Source organism: Xylaria bambusicola (genome assembly GCF_022495145.1).
Source record: "Xylaria bambusicola strain CBS 139988 unplaced genomic scaffold F5B22scaffold_11, whole genome shotgun sequence".
In the NCBI taxonomy this organism is placed as follows: Eukaryota; Fungi; Ascomycota; class Sordariomycetes; order Xylariales; family Xylariaceae; genus Xylaria; species Xylaria bambusicola.
Window position 1 is genome coordinate 745,638 of NW_025953564.1, and position 14,358 is coordinate 759,995.

Below are 14,358 nucleotides of genomic sequence, written 5' to 3' on the forward strand. Positions count from 1 at the left end.
CTTTCCAGGTGATGGCTGATCTGGTAACAATTTGGTAACAATACGATCCACCCACTTGCAGTACCCAGCTATATACCTATTCCCTATGCACCCCTACAGTAGGTAGGTACAATTTTGCAATTATCAATAAGAGTTTGGAAGGATTAGTTCTACCATTCCCATACCCAAAATATGAGCATAATAGCAACAAAAGAATTGTTTATAAGGGTGTCATAATTCAGGTGTAACTACATATAAGAGTATACCTAAAATAGTATTAGCAACATACCTAGGCACATACATAGGTAGAGACCGAGAAGAATCTACATGTACGTAACTAGGTAATTCGATATACATAAGTACCTACATGTATGCAGGTCCTTTGCCGCATCGAGGTACCTAGCGTACCAAGTTTAAACGCCTGCCTAATAATTCCCCCACCCCAAATCCAGCCGGACCAGCCCCTGCCAGCCCAACGCACGCTTCGCCTCCCGCAGTGGCGTGATCCACTCCTCCGCCGTCATTACCTACTGCGACGCTCCAGTCCATCTTCATTTCGACTCGAGTATGAAACCAGCATCCAATCTCTACCTGCTACCTACATAAGTCTGATAAGTCTTTCAACGATTCTCTCCCATAGAAAACTACGGCTCGAATAGAAAATCAAAAACTCGCCCAATATGTGCTCCCCCGATCTGTTCCTCGGCATCATCGCCATTTTATTCCCGCCTTTGGCCGGTACGTCATCATCATCGTCATCTCCATCTCGAGCGCGCTAGCCAGCGAATACAATATCTTCACTCCCATCCCGGTTGTTAGGGCTTGGGTTTTTGCTAGTGATGGACGAACAACGAATACGGTTCTGATGGACAATATGAGGAATGATATATCGTATCTGCTAGGCAGCGCGCTCAAGGGGATATTTAATGAAAACGAAGATGGCACATGCTAACTGTTGTATGCAGTCTGGGTGAAATGCGGTCTATGCTCCGCCGACTCTATCATTAACATCCTTCTCTGCTTCTTGGGATACGTAAGTAATCCGCCATTCTACTATCCATCCGTCCATCATCCCCCATCGCATTCTCCCATCATCAACACCAATACCCCTAGCCAACCCATCCCACAACCGTTATATCTACACCAGTTCTAACGCCCTTTAAGATCCCCGGCCTCATCCATGCCTGGTACATAATCGCCAAATTCCCCGACACAGCAGAGTACGAGCGCGTAGCTCAACAAGACTACGAGCATGGCCACGGCCACCACAATGAGCGCGTAACATACGTCATCGTGCCAGCACCGCACGCTCAATCACAACAACAATCTCATCAACAGCATGCGAAACACAGCCAACAACAAGTGAACTACGGCACGGCATCTTCTAACAATGCGGGCGCTTCGTCCTCGTCTAATCAAAACGAGGCCAGCGGTAGCAGCAACAATGGTGAGCGTGCACCGCCCACGTACGCCGAGGCTATCAAGGGCGATCATAAGATCCAGTCGGACGAGTAGATAATGAAGGAGTATATAGCGTGATGAATGGTTGTAAACAGATCGTCTAGTATCCGATAACGTGCCCGAAAACTGTCCAACACTCACGTCAAGATCTGTTCATCGACGGCAGCGGCAGTCCAGCACTAGGACTAGTCAAATATTTATCGATATTCATGGCGGGAAGAAGCAGCACGGCAAGCGACTTTACTATCTATGTGCACGGAAGCGGGTTTGCCATGGTTTTATCAGTATACGGAACGGGACATTGTATGTATGTATTAGTATAAACATTCACAAGATACAAAGTTTGTTTTTAGAGGCCTCCGCCTAGGGAGGCAGGTCCCAGCGTTATCACGTCCTATTCGGCGTTCCTCAATAGGGGTTTATTGTCTTTTATACCACATTAAGAGGAAGATCCATATGAATATGAATATTCAACACAAGGAGCACTCACCCGCGATCTGTCACATGCGTAGGTTCTTCTGCCGAGTATCGGGTATTTCCAGACCGAACAGACTGATACAACCCCATCTTCACCACGACACATTGATATTGATGAATCAAGATGAGTTCCACGATGAGGTAACTCACCCCCTTACTTCCACACATCGCTCTCGTTGCCCTCATCTTCTTCATAAACATCCTGCTCCCTCCCAGCCTCCTCGCGTTCCGACTCCCCGCTCGTCACGGCAGAGGTATCCCGGCTCTTCGCGCGCCCATGATACACGCAGACGCCCGTGCCGCCGGACTTGTGCCGCTTGTTGGCGGGACACATCGGGCTGGTGGGGAGGTGTTCAGGCAGGTCGAACTGGAAAGTGCGCTGGTCCACTTCTGCGTACGACGTCGGGACCGTCACCTCCCACCACTCCTTGTGGGCGCGGTCCTTCCTCGGCTTTCTCGAGCTGCTGGGCGTTCGTAGCTTGGTACTACTACTGCTGTCGGCATCGTTTTCGCTCCGGTGCTCGTTCCGTTGTCGGCCCGGCGTGGTGGAGTTGCTGGAGTCGCCGCCGGGGGTGAAGGATGTGGAGAGGTTCGTCTTCTTGAGGTTGAGTTGGCCCTCTTGGCGGGAGAGGGGCCGTCGAGGAGTTGTTGGGGCCGAGAGGTCCTGGAAGAACGAGCGCGGGAACTGTTCGATGCGCGGCGTTTGAACTCGTATAGCTTCCTAGGAAATTTTTAGCACGATGTATGTCATGGCTATGAGACGTATCATCTTTGTGCGAGAGTTTCCGGTTGCGCAGAGATACGAGACACGACTCACATTGCCGGGATACTCAGAAGCCCAAGCATTCGCATTCGAAACTGCTAAGATCACATTTAGTAGGTAGTCACCTTACATTTATCATTTCGATCTAGGTATTTAACTTGATTTAGGAGCAGAATTATAACGTACCAGCCGTCTCCCCTCTTTCAGAGCCAGGCGTATCTGGCGAATGACTATTCACGGAAGTAGTTTGCATAGAACTCGATGTGCTCACAGCAGATGAGTTTGAGATTTTACGAGACCAACGAGCTCTTCTGAGTAGTTTCGTAGGGAATCCCTTGAGAGACTTCCGGCTTTTATCACTTATGTTTGACGTCTTCCGCAAAGGGCTAGCTGTGGCCCCCGGGTGTCGTGATGACTGTATTTGAGCGCCGTCTTCACCGAGCTTTTCTTTACTTGAAGCTTGAGATCTCCTTAGTCTCTGCTTCTCTTGTCAGCCTCGAATCCCAATATCTCCTGATGAAAGGTTAAATACAACAGGGGATATAGTTTACGTACTTGTCGGTGTTGCGAGAGCATCCGCCACGTGATAAACGACTTTTTCGGTCGGACCTTTGGGCTAGTAATATCAGGTGGAGTTAGCAATACCGTGTTGATCGTGTCCGACGAAGCACCCCTGGGGGGCTGCCCTCTGACCGTTGCTGGCGAAACGCTTTCTGACTCTATCTCCGCCTCGGCGTGTGACAAGTGCAACGGGGATGGGGAAAGGGCTCCTCGGGACTTGAAAACTGAGCTCCCGCTTGTGCTGCTTCTTCTGGCGGCAGCATCTATGGATGGCCATTGAAGTGACTGCACATGCGTCTCCTCTGTCAAGTAAGGGCTAGGAAGAGGAGCATCTGGCATGCGATTCAGGGGAAAGAGAGATCCGCCGCTTTCACTGCTCGCAGCTGTGCGGGTAAGTAGTCGTCCACTTGCTGAATGTTCAGACCATGCTTCCATCTTTTCAGGGAACGAGGTCGAGGTGTGAGATGAGCGCTTGGCAGATGCGGAGGCAGACTTGCCAGAACGCTTGCGCCACCCAAACGCCTTGGACAATTCTTTACGAGGTACCTCGACAATCTCGCGCTCTGCCCAGTATCCGGCTGGAAACCAGACCCATTCGTGGCCTTCCTTCGCGGGTCGTGGCGGGTCTATACCGGTGGTGGGAGGGGCGGATACACTAGGGAATAGTTCCTTGAGACTCTGACGAGGAACGGAGGGGAACGACGCCCTGAGGTCGACATTCGTGCCAGAGGAAACGGACATGGAAGTAAACCTGCTGCTCGGGCCGTCCATGGCAGAGATGCTGCGAAGTCGCTATCGATTGCTGGCTCTCTGCTAGAGAGACCCTTCGCTCGACAAGCTGAGGTCGTCACCTTCCCCATCGTCCATGATGGAGAATAAGGGTTCAGAGAAATGGACAGCGGAGCGCCGTCGCCTCTCTGGTACATCGATTGACATGTACCAAGTTTCGTAGGGCCGCATAGATGGAGGGGAAAGGACCATTGTGAAAGGAGGGTGGTTTTAGCAATCGGTAGAAGGGTAACAGATGCATCTCTTAGGTTAGGTTACTTTGTTTCCGGTCGAAATTATTCATAAAGCTGGGTTGTTGTTATCGTGAAGGATGACAAAGACTATGCAGGAACCAACCTGCTACCTAGGCACATAGAGTCAGAGGCAAGAACTACCTACTTACCTTGGATGATTATCATGCAGTGCATATGAATATCTGCAGTTGCCACCTACCAATGTCAAACTTCAGTGCGTCTTGCAACGACCTGGCAGTCTGCAAGCATGAGACAACCAAGAAGAGCCTTAGCTAGCATCTTGATGAGAGTTCTACTTCCATGCTATGAGCTTCAGGCGAGAAAGCACAACGATGGTATCATACGTAGATTCAAATATGTACATGTTCGTATGGCTACTAGTACATGCCATACATGAATGGTATCTGATGTTCCGTGAGTATGACCCAGTAGTACATGGAGGAATCTAGGAGTCGTCTTTATAAAGTATGTTACATGAGACGTATAATACATAAACCATAATTGGCCGCAGTACATAGGCTGCACTATACAGCCTGCTTTTCCTGAACGAGCCGCAACCCCAACGCCATCCATGCTGAAACCCGGATACAATGCAAATCTAAGCAAGACATAGACTCAGCGTCTTGACCACCTATCAGACTTCTCCGGGAGTGGGGTGATGTCCTCGAGTTGGGACGAATCCTCATACAGCGGTTCTTCGTGTCCCTCCTCATTCCACTCGCCAACACCTTCGTGCCCAGAACCCTCGGGCGGCGCGGTCTCGCCCAGGTATTGCTTTTCCCTAAGTTGTTGAGCTTGAGCCGCCTTGCGCATGTTGTCAAGCCTCTTCTTCATCTGACTGTCTGTCTGTTGAACACCAGAGAGATAGTCGTTGATTTTCGTTTCAACTTGGGCTTTGACATGGAAGGCTAGGTGCTGGCTTGTGAAAACACCAGAGAACCGATATGACAACCATAGATACAAGGTAATGGATTTATGGAGAGCCTCTAATCTGCGAAGGAGTTCCGGGGCACCCTCTTTCCACTGATCAAACTTGGCATCAAGCAGTTCCAGCTCAACTTCGCGCAAGTCAAGCAGATTGCCACCTTCCATTCTTGCAACACATCTTGCAAAGGCTTGAAGAACCTGCTGTCCTTGAGGGTCCCGTAATGCAACGGGTGCATTCAGAATTACACAGCGATCGTAAATCGACATAGGGAATGGCTGTATTAGATCTGCGACTTCTAACATTTCTAGGGGGTGACAGAAATGGAATCTCGGCGATAATTTGGCAATAGCACGCAGGCGCACGAGCATGAAGCTAAGTGGGGTATTTGGAGGGAAATAGGCAGAGAAGCGCTCAATCGCAGCCGCCGGTGGTTGGATACCTGCCGTTTTTATAGGCTCCGCCTCGGTATCGAATGATTGGATGACCAACGCTAGATCTTCGTCTTCCATAGCCGTCACTAGACCTGGGCCGCTAGGTTTTGGATCTGGAGGTTGCGAATCTTCGGTAGCAGCTCGGACAGCATGGTTGGTTGTTCTGAAGCGGCCTGCTCGACCACCGATTTGTTTTACCTCAGAGACCGATAGCTGCCGGTAACCGGTGGGGCTCCGTTTGGTTGTGGCTAAGAAAACAACGCGTCTAATCTCCAGATTAAGACCCATACCAATCGCATCACTAGCGACAAGGTAATCGTAGTCATTATCAAGGTCATTGAACAATGCGGCCTGTTGTGCACGTGTTTCTGGCGGTAAAGAACCGTAGATTATAGCACAGCGTTTGTTCGTATGCCTTTCGATCGACCTCTTGAGAGCATGAAGCTCAAGGCGGGAAAACGCGACAACAGCATCACCTTTTCGAAGATTTGTGAATTTGCCATTCAAGCTCTCATGCATTGTTTCAAGCCCACTGAGACGCTGATAGCGATGCACTATGCATTCATCGCCGAGGGTAGCGCAGAAGGATTGGATCAGTTCGACGGTACGCTCCTCTCCGCAAAGATGCAGCTCCTTTGCTTGGATGCCAAAAAAAGCCTGTGTCCAAGCCCAGCCCCTCTCATCATCACCTATCATCTGTATCTCGTCAATTACGGCGACATCCACAGGTTCATTGACAGGTGTCATTTCCACTGTGCAACTTATAAAATATGAGTCAGCTTCTTGGGGTATGCGCTGCTCCTCTCCTGTTATCAAGGCACAGGGCTTTCCTTTAGCCATAAAGCGGGAGTAAACCTCGTGTGCTAGTAAACGTAGAGGTCCGGCATATATGCCTGATTTAGCATTTTCAAGTGCTTTCAAAGCATTATAGGTCTTGCCAGAATTGGTGGGACCGACGTGGAGGTGGACAGTACGTTGAAGGGCGCGGGTGGCGGGATACCATTCGTAGGGGAAACGCATATCAGCAATCTTCTGGTGGGTAGCATCGATGCTCTTTGGGAATTGGGAACGTGAGAGAAAACTCTGGAAAGAGAATTTGAGCTCGGCGCTAAGGCCTTTAACATCTCGGGTGACGAAGGCATTGCGCAGGGACCAGAAGAGGGGGTTATTGACTCTCGAGACAGCATGAGTTTCGGCGGCAAGCTCACAAGCTTTGCTGATGGAAACTCGAAATAGTCGGGCTTCGCGATGAAAGTCTAGCTTCGATGTGATCCCGAATGCCTCGTACTGAGACTGCCAATCGGCTTCCTTAATCAGTTCGTCGAACTTGTTTTCCGCAAGCTTGTGGAAGATGGCGTAGGCCCTCCGTGTATCGGCCTTCTGTTTCCTAGTCGGAGGTTCTGAGTGTGGTTGAACCGAGTCTATTTCACCAAGGATGTTCAACTTCTCGGAGGCGAATTTTGTCATCGGGTGTTGGCCATAGCCGGGAGGCTTTGACTTCGGCCACTTCTGGGACCGTTGGTTACGGCCATAGGTGCTGAAGGCATATTGGGATAATGGAGAAAACAGTAATCGCGGTGCATAGCTCGTCCTAGCCAAGCAACTGCTGTTGCTAAGAAAACGCATGACAGGAAATCCGCAAAAAGACCGGCACCATATCATGAGAAACTACTTGAGTTCTCCCACGTGCTCTCAAGAGTCAGAGGTTCTCAATGGAATCATGATACCGTAGATGCTCGATAAGAAATATTTCGGTCCAAGCAGCATTATCGCTAATCTTATCTTATTCTTGATAGCTACATGTACCCTACTTAGGTAGGTATTGCCCACCCAAATATGCTGCGAGGGGAAAGTGGGGGTTTAGATAAGATAAGGGACACCGTACGCAAGCTCGCTTACTAAGTATGTACAAGTTACAACTTGCCACGAGAACCATCGCCACTCGAAGCATAGCTGCCACTACATATAATGAATGCAATGATTCCGAAAGAAGAGAGGCCCACCCTTTCCCAAAATATAGTCTGGATTCTCAATATGGTAGTAGCAGGAATTATGGCAACGACTAAATCCGTAAAAATGTCCACGGCCAACGGTGCTGCCATATTTAATCCTGGCTGTGGTTGACAGAATGCTGGAATACAGCAGATCAGACAATCAATCCACCACAGCTCTTGGCTCATTTCGACTATGAATTGTGGCAGAAACACCCTCATTGCAGAACTCATGTAGAAACCTATGAGTGTCAAATGAGAAAGGACAAATGAATTGATAGGACATACTCGTGTGAGCGTGTTAGTAGCTCGAAATGCCTATGGCCTTGGCATTGTTAAACAACTTGAAGCCGGAAGCATATGGGTTAGTACTCACTTTGAATTCGCTTCTGATGTTTCATTTGACAGACACAAGCAGAGTGGACTCGGTATAGAATGGGCCTGAAGAGTTGGTGTAATTCCTAAGCCTATTGGGTTAAGCACCTTTCGCTCCCCGATGGTATCAATAGTGTCTGTGTTCAATAGGTGATAGGAGTAGCCTCTTCCCCAGCATATAGTTTCACGTGCCGTATGAAGGAAATTTCACAGCTTGGAATTGGGTCAAATAGTCTTCCCATCTTCTAGCTACCTAGCTGTTTTCATTTGAGCAAGATATTCGCTACTCCGTTACTTGACTTCGATCTTAAATAACTTGCTAAGAAGGTTTTATCAACATCTCGCCAATTGATCTAACCTGAGCTATTAATGATATCCGATCATGTTGAAGGTATAACAGAGATGTTGGTTTGTGTAGAATCCTAAGAACAGAGAGTTAGTAATACTATGACCTGAATAACCCGGCCCGTTGAGTTAACGTAGAACAGTCAAGGTTGCTATAATGATGTGTCTAAGTTGAAATGGCAATATTCGCAAACGCGCATTGTAATTCTAGGACTTGAACGTCCTACTGTCGGTCGTTCTTATCAATGATTCCTAACTGGCATGTGAAAGAGCCACAAACTCGAGCATAGCGAGTTCATACAGGAGATAAAAAAAGGGCACACCATTACCTCCGAATATGAGAAGCACCATGTATCCTATAAAATAAAACGATGATTATATGTAGTATATGATTGGCAAGCTATAAACGTTACAACCATCGTAGTTAAGAAAGAATGGGCTCTGCAAGAATCAAGTTTGATATATAAGGAAACTATAATAAGCAATTTGAGATATCACTTATAAACTGCGCAATACTCGACTAAAACGAGAGAAGAGACTAGAATAATTTACTGATGTCGGAATATTTGATGACGCTATTCAGAGCTTGGCTCACTGATACGGAACCTCTTACAACTTTTTTTCTTTTTTCGCCTACAAACAAAGTATCTGCTGCTGCCATCGGTATATAACACCCTAACACACTTACTGTGACACACCTTAACTATCATGAGTATAAATTAGCTGAGCCCAGAATTAAAGCCCGGAGCTTGACTGATCTTAGGATGACAAATCCCGCTATTGCGGTATTTGCTTTTTCTACAATCCTCTTCCGCATTGTACTTCTCAGATTGCATAAGGAGCTTGATCTTGCATGAATGACGTGGAGCAGAGCAGGGGATGCTTTAGCCTCAGACCCACACCGCTAGCGTGAGTGGTACGCTAAGCGTCCGGCAGAGTCCGGGGTTTCGTCTGCGGACTGCATCGTCATCCTGCCTGACGCTCATCAGCCAGCCATCAGACCTATCCTCACACCAGCGCCACAATCTCTCCCTCTAATCTCTCCGGCTTTGACCTGCGATCCCTATATTGATTGCTACGGACCCTTTTCCTGAATGCGCCGAAATTGCATCAGGAACCCTTTACGTTGAAATAATAACAGACGGCCGACGTCTGGGTAAAGTTCCTAGAGTTCGAAACAATGGCGTCCTCATCGACTCAAACACCCCTCCTCTAGTAAGTCGTACACAAGGCAGCATTGCGGGTTTCATCATAGCATGATACTAAAATCAATCCGTCCAGTGCGTGCATAGCGCACAACACAACTATCCTCACAGAGTGCACAACCTCAGCCTCCTCGAACACCTCATCCCTCGCCTCTCTGATCCTCCCCAAGATAAACCACGACACGCCGCAGAAGCTGACTTACACACACGGCAACCACCACATCCACTACATATCCGAGGCGCCCTCGTCGCGTCCAGAGAATGCCTCGGCCGGGGGCCTGACGTTCCTCGTGGTCTCGGACTCGTCGCTGGGCCGGCGCGTGCCCTTCGGATTCCTGTTCGAGATCCGCACGCGCTTCTTCCGCGACTTCGACGAGAACAGCACCGACTTCGGCGACCTCCCGAACTACGGCGCGGGCAGTTTCAATGCCACGCTCAAGAACCTCATGGTCGAGTACGGCACCACCTCGGGCGGCCGCGACGACGCCATCACCAACGTCCAGCGCGAGATCGACGACGTCAGGGGCATCATGACGCGGAACATCGAGGGCTTGCTCGAGCGCGGCGAGCGCATCGATCTCCTCGTCGACAAGACGGATCGGCTGGGCGGGAGCGCCCGCGAGTTCCGCGTGCGCAGCAGGGGCCTCAAGAGGCAGATGTGGTGGAAGAACGTCAAGCTGATGGCGTTGCTGGTCGTCGTGCTCGCGCTGATTGTCCTGACGATCGTCATCGCCGTCAAGAACTCGTGAGAAAATGGATATAGGCCATGATGCTGTTAATGGGGCGGGATTAGAGTGGCAGACGCAAGTTCTTGGTCCTTTTCAGAGGACCAGGTGTATAACTGGGATGGCCTGCGTGTATTATTTTTTAATCCCCTTTTTTCTTACTCTACGGGCGTGCGGGATCAGTTTTCATTAAGGAATCATCGTTTCTGGGTTTGGGCCAGTGGTATCGCATCAAAACATGGGGGTGATTATCACCGGTTCCTTCATTTTGTTATCCGCCTTTCCCGCCTTGTCTGGCGAAGCCGGCTTGAGGGTTCTCGGGTGTATTACCACACTATCTAAATACAATTTGCTACCCGCTTCTTCTGTAAGGGTTTTGCTACCAAGATTCTTCTTCATTTCGTAGTTATAAACGTCTGTGCTGGCGTCGCCACGTAGCTCATCTAAGTGTATTCAATAATTGTAATAACTAGAAACCAACGAGCTTTGGCTGTTAATGAAATGTCTGTTTATATCTTCCTCGGGGATAATAGACCCTATCTCATCGTCTTCCTCACAACATTGGCCCCCCGGGCCTCCTCGCAAACCGCTCATCGCGATACACGTAGCCATGCGCTACGGGGTGCAACATGTTCACCGCGGCAGCGACGGGGGCGCCGGCTGCGGGCCGCAGACGGCCTGTGAAGAATACGGGATGCAGACTTGATACGTCTCTTGGCTGCTGTTGCTGTTGCTGTTGCATAGCTGGCATCCGTGGCTGGTGGTGAAGGTCCCATATCGCTTGGAGGTTTGGCGGTGCTTGGAAAGTTGACATTTTGATATATGGGGCGGAGAGATGGGATGTGATATCGATTGAATCTCGGGATGAGATTACAGGTGGATGAGACGAGATGAGATGAGATATGTAGATAGGCAAGGGACTAATTGGTGATATCCTGCCAGGGTGTTGTTGATAGGTGACGCTGCTATTTGATTTCCAGAATATTTCTGTAATTCAAAAAGGTGTAGCAATTAATGGTAGGATAACGATATCGGCAGATCGTGATATGAGATAGGTATCTACCTAAGTAAGTTGAGAAAGGACTTGATATCAATCAAGTTCGATCTCGGAGGTGTCTTCCGAGGCTTCTTGAGCTATCCATTGTGCTACCCCACACTAGGTAGGTATCTCCATCCATCCCCAAGAGCTTACCTACTCTGGCGTCATTTTCACGTGTGCTTGGTTGGTAAGACCATCTGATCTACCTAGATCTTCGGTGCTACCTATCTGCACTGCACTGATTACATTTTCTTCGTCAATAGCCCTGGAAGTACAGTGATGATAGTAGTGGTTATAATTATACAGTTCTATAGATTTTAGTTCCGTCTATTCCCAGTTCCGATATGGTGGTATGTAGGAAATCATGTACTCGTTGACTCTGCCTTCTCGGCATTGGCCTTTTTGCGCTGACGCCTCGACGGCTTCTTTTCCGCCTCCTTGCCCTTTTTAATAGATTCCACCAAAGCCTCGATTTCCTGAGCCTGCTCAGCTTCTTTCTTTCCCTTCTCCTGTGTCTCCTGCTTCTTCTTCTCCACTGCTCGCAAGGTGGCTTGCTTTTTCTCTGTTTTCTCAATAAGTTTGTCGCTGGCTTCCCAAAGCGTCTTGGCGATATCTTCGTTCTTTACATCTTTCCTTGCGAAGTCGACCTCCATGCATTCTTTAATCAGCTTTCCGCCCTGGCCTCTGCCCAAAGAAGATTCCATTGCTGCATGTAGGATCGACTGTGCGCCTCTCTCTTCACTTTTCAAGAATAACCAGGGCAGGAAGTAGCCCAAAATATATAGAACGAGCCCTAGAATCGATCCACGTGTAAGCCACCGTCGCATGCCGGGTGTACGTGTCAAGCCCGGATCTACGAAGATTACTCGGGCGTTCATAGGCATCTGATCCGGTCTTTTGTATGCGTCTAAATGTTTCTGGAAAGCTTGACCGAACACCATCATCGCTAGCTTGCTCCTGGCATAGGCCTTTTTGGGTGACCATTTCTCCTTGGACAAGGCGTCGCCGAGGTCCGGAGATGCTATGTATGCTGAGCACGTAGGGATTATGATTCGGACATCGCGATCAACTGGCTGCGCTCGGAGTGCTGGGCTTAGGATGCCGAGAAGGTGGAAGTTCGCTAAGTAATTGACCATCCACATCTCCTCAATTCCTTCGTCTGTCTCCGCCCGCTCGCCACCAGGCGGTGTCAGGGTGTTTGCGCAAAGAATGAGCATGTCTAACCGCCGAGGTGGCGCGTTATCGATCCATTTTGTTGCGAACTTTCGGATGCTGTGGAGCGAGCTAAGATCGACCTGCTCAGCGTAGATCATCTGGTTCTTGGTTTGCTCGCGAAGCTCTCCTATCTGGTCGGCCAAGAAGGGGTTCGATGGTGGTAGGTGGGTGAGAAGTACGACTTGTGCGCCACGCTCGGCAAGGTCTCGTGTGACGGCTGTGCCTATTCCCGATGTGCCTCCTGTTATCATGACAACCTTGCCATTCATCCTCATTCCAGCATGATTCGTTGCGCCCCTGCTGTAGATCTTGATCAAGTAGAGCAGGACTACTCCGGCGACAATCTTGGTCAATGTGAAAGGCTCCCTCGCCCAGATAGGCACCCATTCTGGTGCGCCATTGACGATTGTCTCGTATAGGAAAGGTAACGGCATGGTGATCGAAACCTAGGGGTGGATTTATTTAGGCGGGAGGGGATCGGACAGGCTTTTTTTTACACTATATTGAGGTCGATGACATTATGAGAAAATTGTGAAACAAATGGCTTATGGAGATTGGAGTAGGAAGAATCCCATCCTGCTGCGAAGCTGTATCAGCGAACAATTTTGGTTGTGCAGATTACGTAGGTTAACACAACTTGTCCTAAGATTAGACCCGGGACCTGAGCTGCACGAAATTGGGGGTTGCCTGCGACAGGAACCCACTTTTTAGCATATTAGAACAGGTACATAGAAATCGCCCCTTAGACAACCTTACTCACGGTGGCCACAAAAACTGTCATTCATTTCTCCCTTAGCCACTAAAGTCATCTGATTGATCGAGACACGCCGAGTGATGGCACCTGAAGAATGGTCTGACTACGAAGATGCGGACGAAGTGCCTCTACAACACAAACGCCCTTTTGGGTCAGGGCTCAAGCGGAAACAAGTCGTTTTCGTCCCTGCATCGTCGGGGAACCTTGACTCCGTCAATGAAAGCAAACCACCGGAGCCCTCGAAGTCTGTTGCTGATATGTATCTCAGCATAGTACTGCCTACGGAGAACAGGGATTCCTCTATAGGTGAGACAAACGTTGCTGGCCTGGATATATGCGACATCTGCAAGCTTCCAGTGGATGTGTCCTCGGACGGGACAGATGCTGGGAAATTACCGAGGCGGCCTCATCAAGCGTCAATAGCTCACCAAGTGTGCATGGCACATTCACATCCACCGTCCTCACTAGACCGCTCTCGCATGGGATTGGGCGTATTACAAGCCCAGGGCTGGGACCCGGACGCAAGAACTGGCCTAGGTGCTCTGAACCAGGGCATTTCTTTCCCGATCAAGGCGAAACCCAAGAATGATACACTTGGCTTGGGCGTCGAGGTCCCGAAAGACTTTGAGTCCAAAAAGAAAGATAAGCCCCAGATGCTGAACGCTAAGAAGGTACGCAAGATGGCGACGGAAGACAAGAAACGTCATGAGAAGCTTAGACACCAGTTGTTTGGAAACCCTGACGTGGAAAGGTATCTGGGGCGCGGCATCAGGTCAAGGCAAGGCGATATAGAGGGATAGATTTTTGTTCAGCATATGTAGTCATTTCAAGATACCCTTTTTTTTTCTACTTCACATGGCATACTGGTATCTGGAAGAGAGGTGCCCTCCTGTCCGACTATACAAGGTGGCAATGGTATTCATGTTTCAAGACAACAACAGACTAAACTTCATATTTGCGACGCATTACGAAGAAAGAACCTATGGTCTATTCAAGTCGGCTTATTCATGTAGATGTATAAATAAGTAAGTATGCATATGTCATGATCTAGATCTGATGTCTGCCCCTGGGCTAAGTTAGTAAGTAC

At 49.1% G+C, this 14,358-nt stretch overlaps 8 protein-coding genes across 8 annotated transcripts; 3 read left to right on the forward strand and 5 right to left on the reverse strand.

Moving 5' to 3' along the window:
- The first annotated feature begins 475 nt into the window (after positions 1–475).
- Positions 476–1,695, forward strand: F5B22DRAFT_55994 (uncharacterized protein). The gene is made up of 4 exons (XM_047973039.1): positions 476–544; positions 620–717; positions 945–1,012; positions 1,144–1,695. The coding sequence occupies exons 2-4, from the start codon at positions 660–662 to the stop codon at positions 1,492–1,494; spliced, it is 477 nt and encodes a 158-aa protein (XP_047832919.1). The 5' UTR covers positions 476–544; positions 620–659; the 3' UTR covers positions 1,495–1,695.
- A 376-nt stretch (positions 1,696–2,071) lies between these two features.
- Positions 2,072–4,012, reverse strand: F5B22DRAFT_644644 (uncharacterized protein; the record flags this gene model as incomplete). The annotated part of the gene is made up of 4 exons (XM_047978457.1): positions 2,072–2,638; positions 2,735–2,775; positions 2,867–3,158; positions 3,236–4,012. The coding sequence occupies 4 exons, from the start codon at positions 4,010–4,012 to the stop codon at positions 2,072–2,074; spliced, it is 1,677 nt and encodes a 558-aa protein (XP_047832920.1).
- A 584-nt stretch (positions 4,013–4,596) lies between these two features.
- F5B22DRAFT_598765 (P-loop containing nucleoside triphosphate hydrolase protein) lies at positions 4,597–7,395 on the reverse strand. Its single transcript, XM_047974404.1, has one exon. The coding sequence runs from the start codon at positions 7,282–7,284 to the stop codon at positions 4,879–4,881; it is 2,406 nt and encodes an 801-aa protein (XP_047832921.1). The 5' UTR covers positions 7,285–7,395; the 3' UTR covers positions 4,597–4,878.
- F5B22DRAFT_598767 (uncharacterized protein) lies at positions 7,384–8,390 on the reverse strand. Its single transcript, XM_047974405.1, has one exon. The coding sequence runs from the start codon at positions 7,845–7,847 to the stop codon at positions 7,536–7,538; it is 312 nt and encodes a 103-aa protein (XP_047832922.1). The 5' UTR covers positions 7,848–8,390; the 3' UTR covers positions 7,384–7,535.
- A 1,123-nt stretch (positions 8,391–9,513) lies between these two features.
- On the forward strand, positions 9,514–10,287 carry F5B22DRAFT_644646 (synaptobrevin; the record flags this gene model as incomplete). The annotated part of the gene is made up of 2 exons (XM_047978458.1): positions 9,514–9,548; positions 9,615–10,287. 2 exons carry the CDS (start codon positions 9,514–9,516, stop codon positions 10,285–10,287), a joined length of 708 nt encoding a protein of 235 aa, XP_047832923.1.
- A 207-nt stretch (positions 10,288–10,494) lies between these two features.
- Positions 10,495–11,077, reverse strand: F5B22DRAFT_644647 (uncharacterized protein; the record flags this gene model as incomplete). Its single annotated transcript, XM_047978459.1, has 2 exons — positions 10,495–10,684; positions 10,821–11,077. 2 exons carry the CDS (start codon positions 11,075–11,077, stop codon positions 10,495–10,497), a joined length of 447 nt encoding a protein of 148 aa, XP_047832924.1.
- Positions 11,078–11,375: 298 nt separating this feature from the next.
- F5B22DRAFT_598770 (short chain dehydrogenase/ reductase) lies at positions 11,376–13,193 on the reverse strand. The gene has a single exon (XM_047974406.1). The coding sequence runs from the start codon at positions 12,949–12,951 to the stop codon at positions 11,665–11,667; it is 1,287 nt and encodes a 428-aa protein (XP_047832925.1). The 5' UTR covers positions 12,952–13,193; the 3' UTR covers positions 11,376–11,664.
- On the forward strand, positions 13,194–14,272 carry F5B22DRAFT_598771 (uncharacterized protein). The gene has a single exon (XM_047974407.1). It carries the CDS (start codon positions 13,352–13,354, stop codon positions 14,069–14,071), a length of 720 nt encoding a protein of 239 aa, XP_047832926.1. The 5' UTR covers positions 13,194–13,351; the 3' UTR covers positions 14,072–14,272.
- The last annotated feature ends 86 nt before the right edge of the window (positions 14,273–14,358 follow it).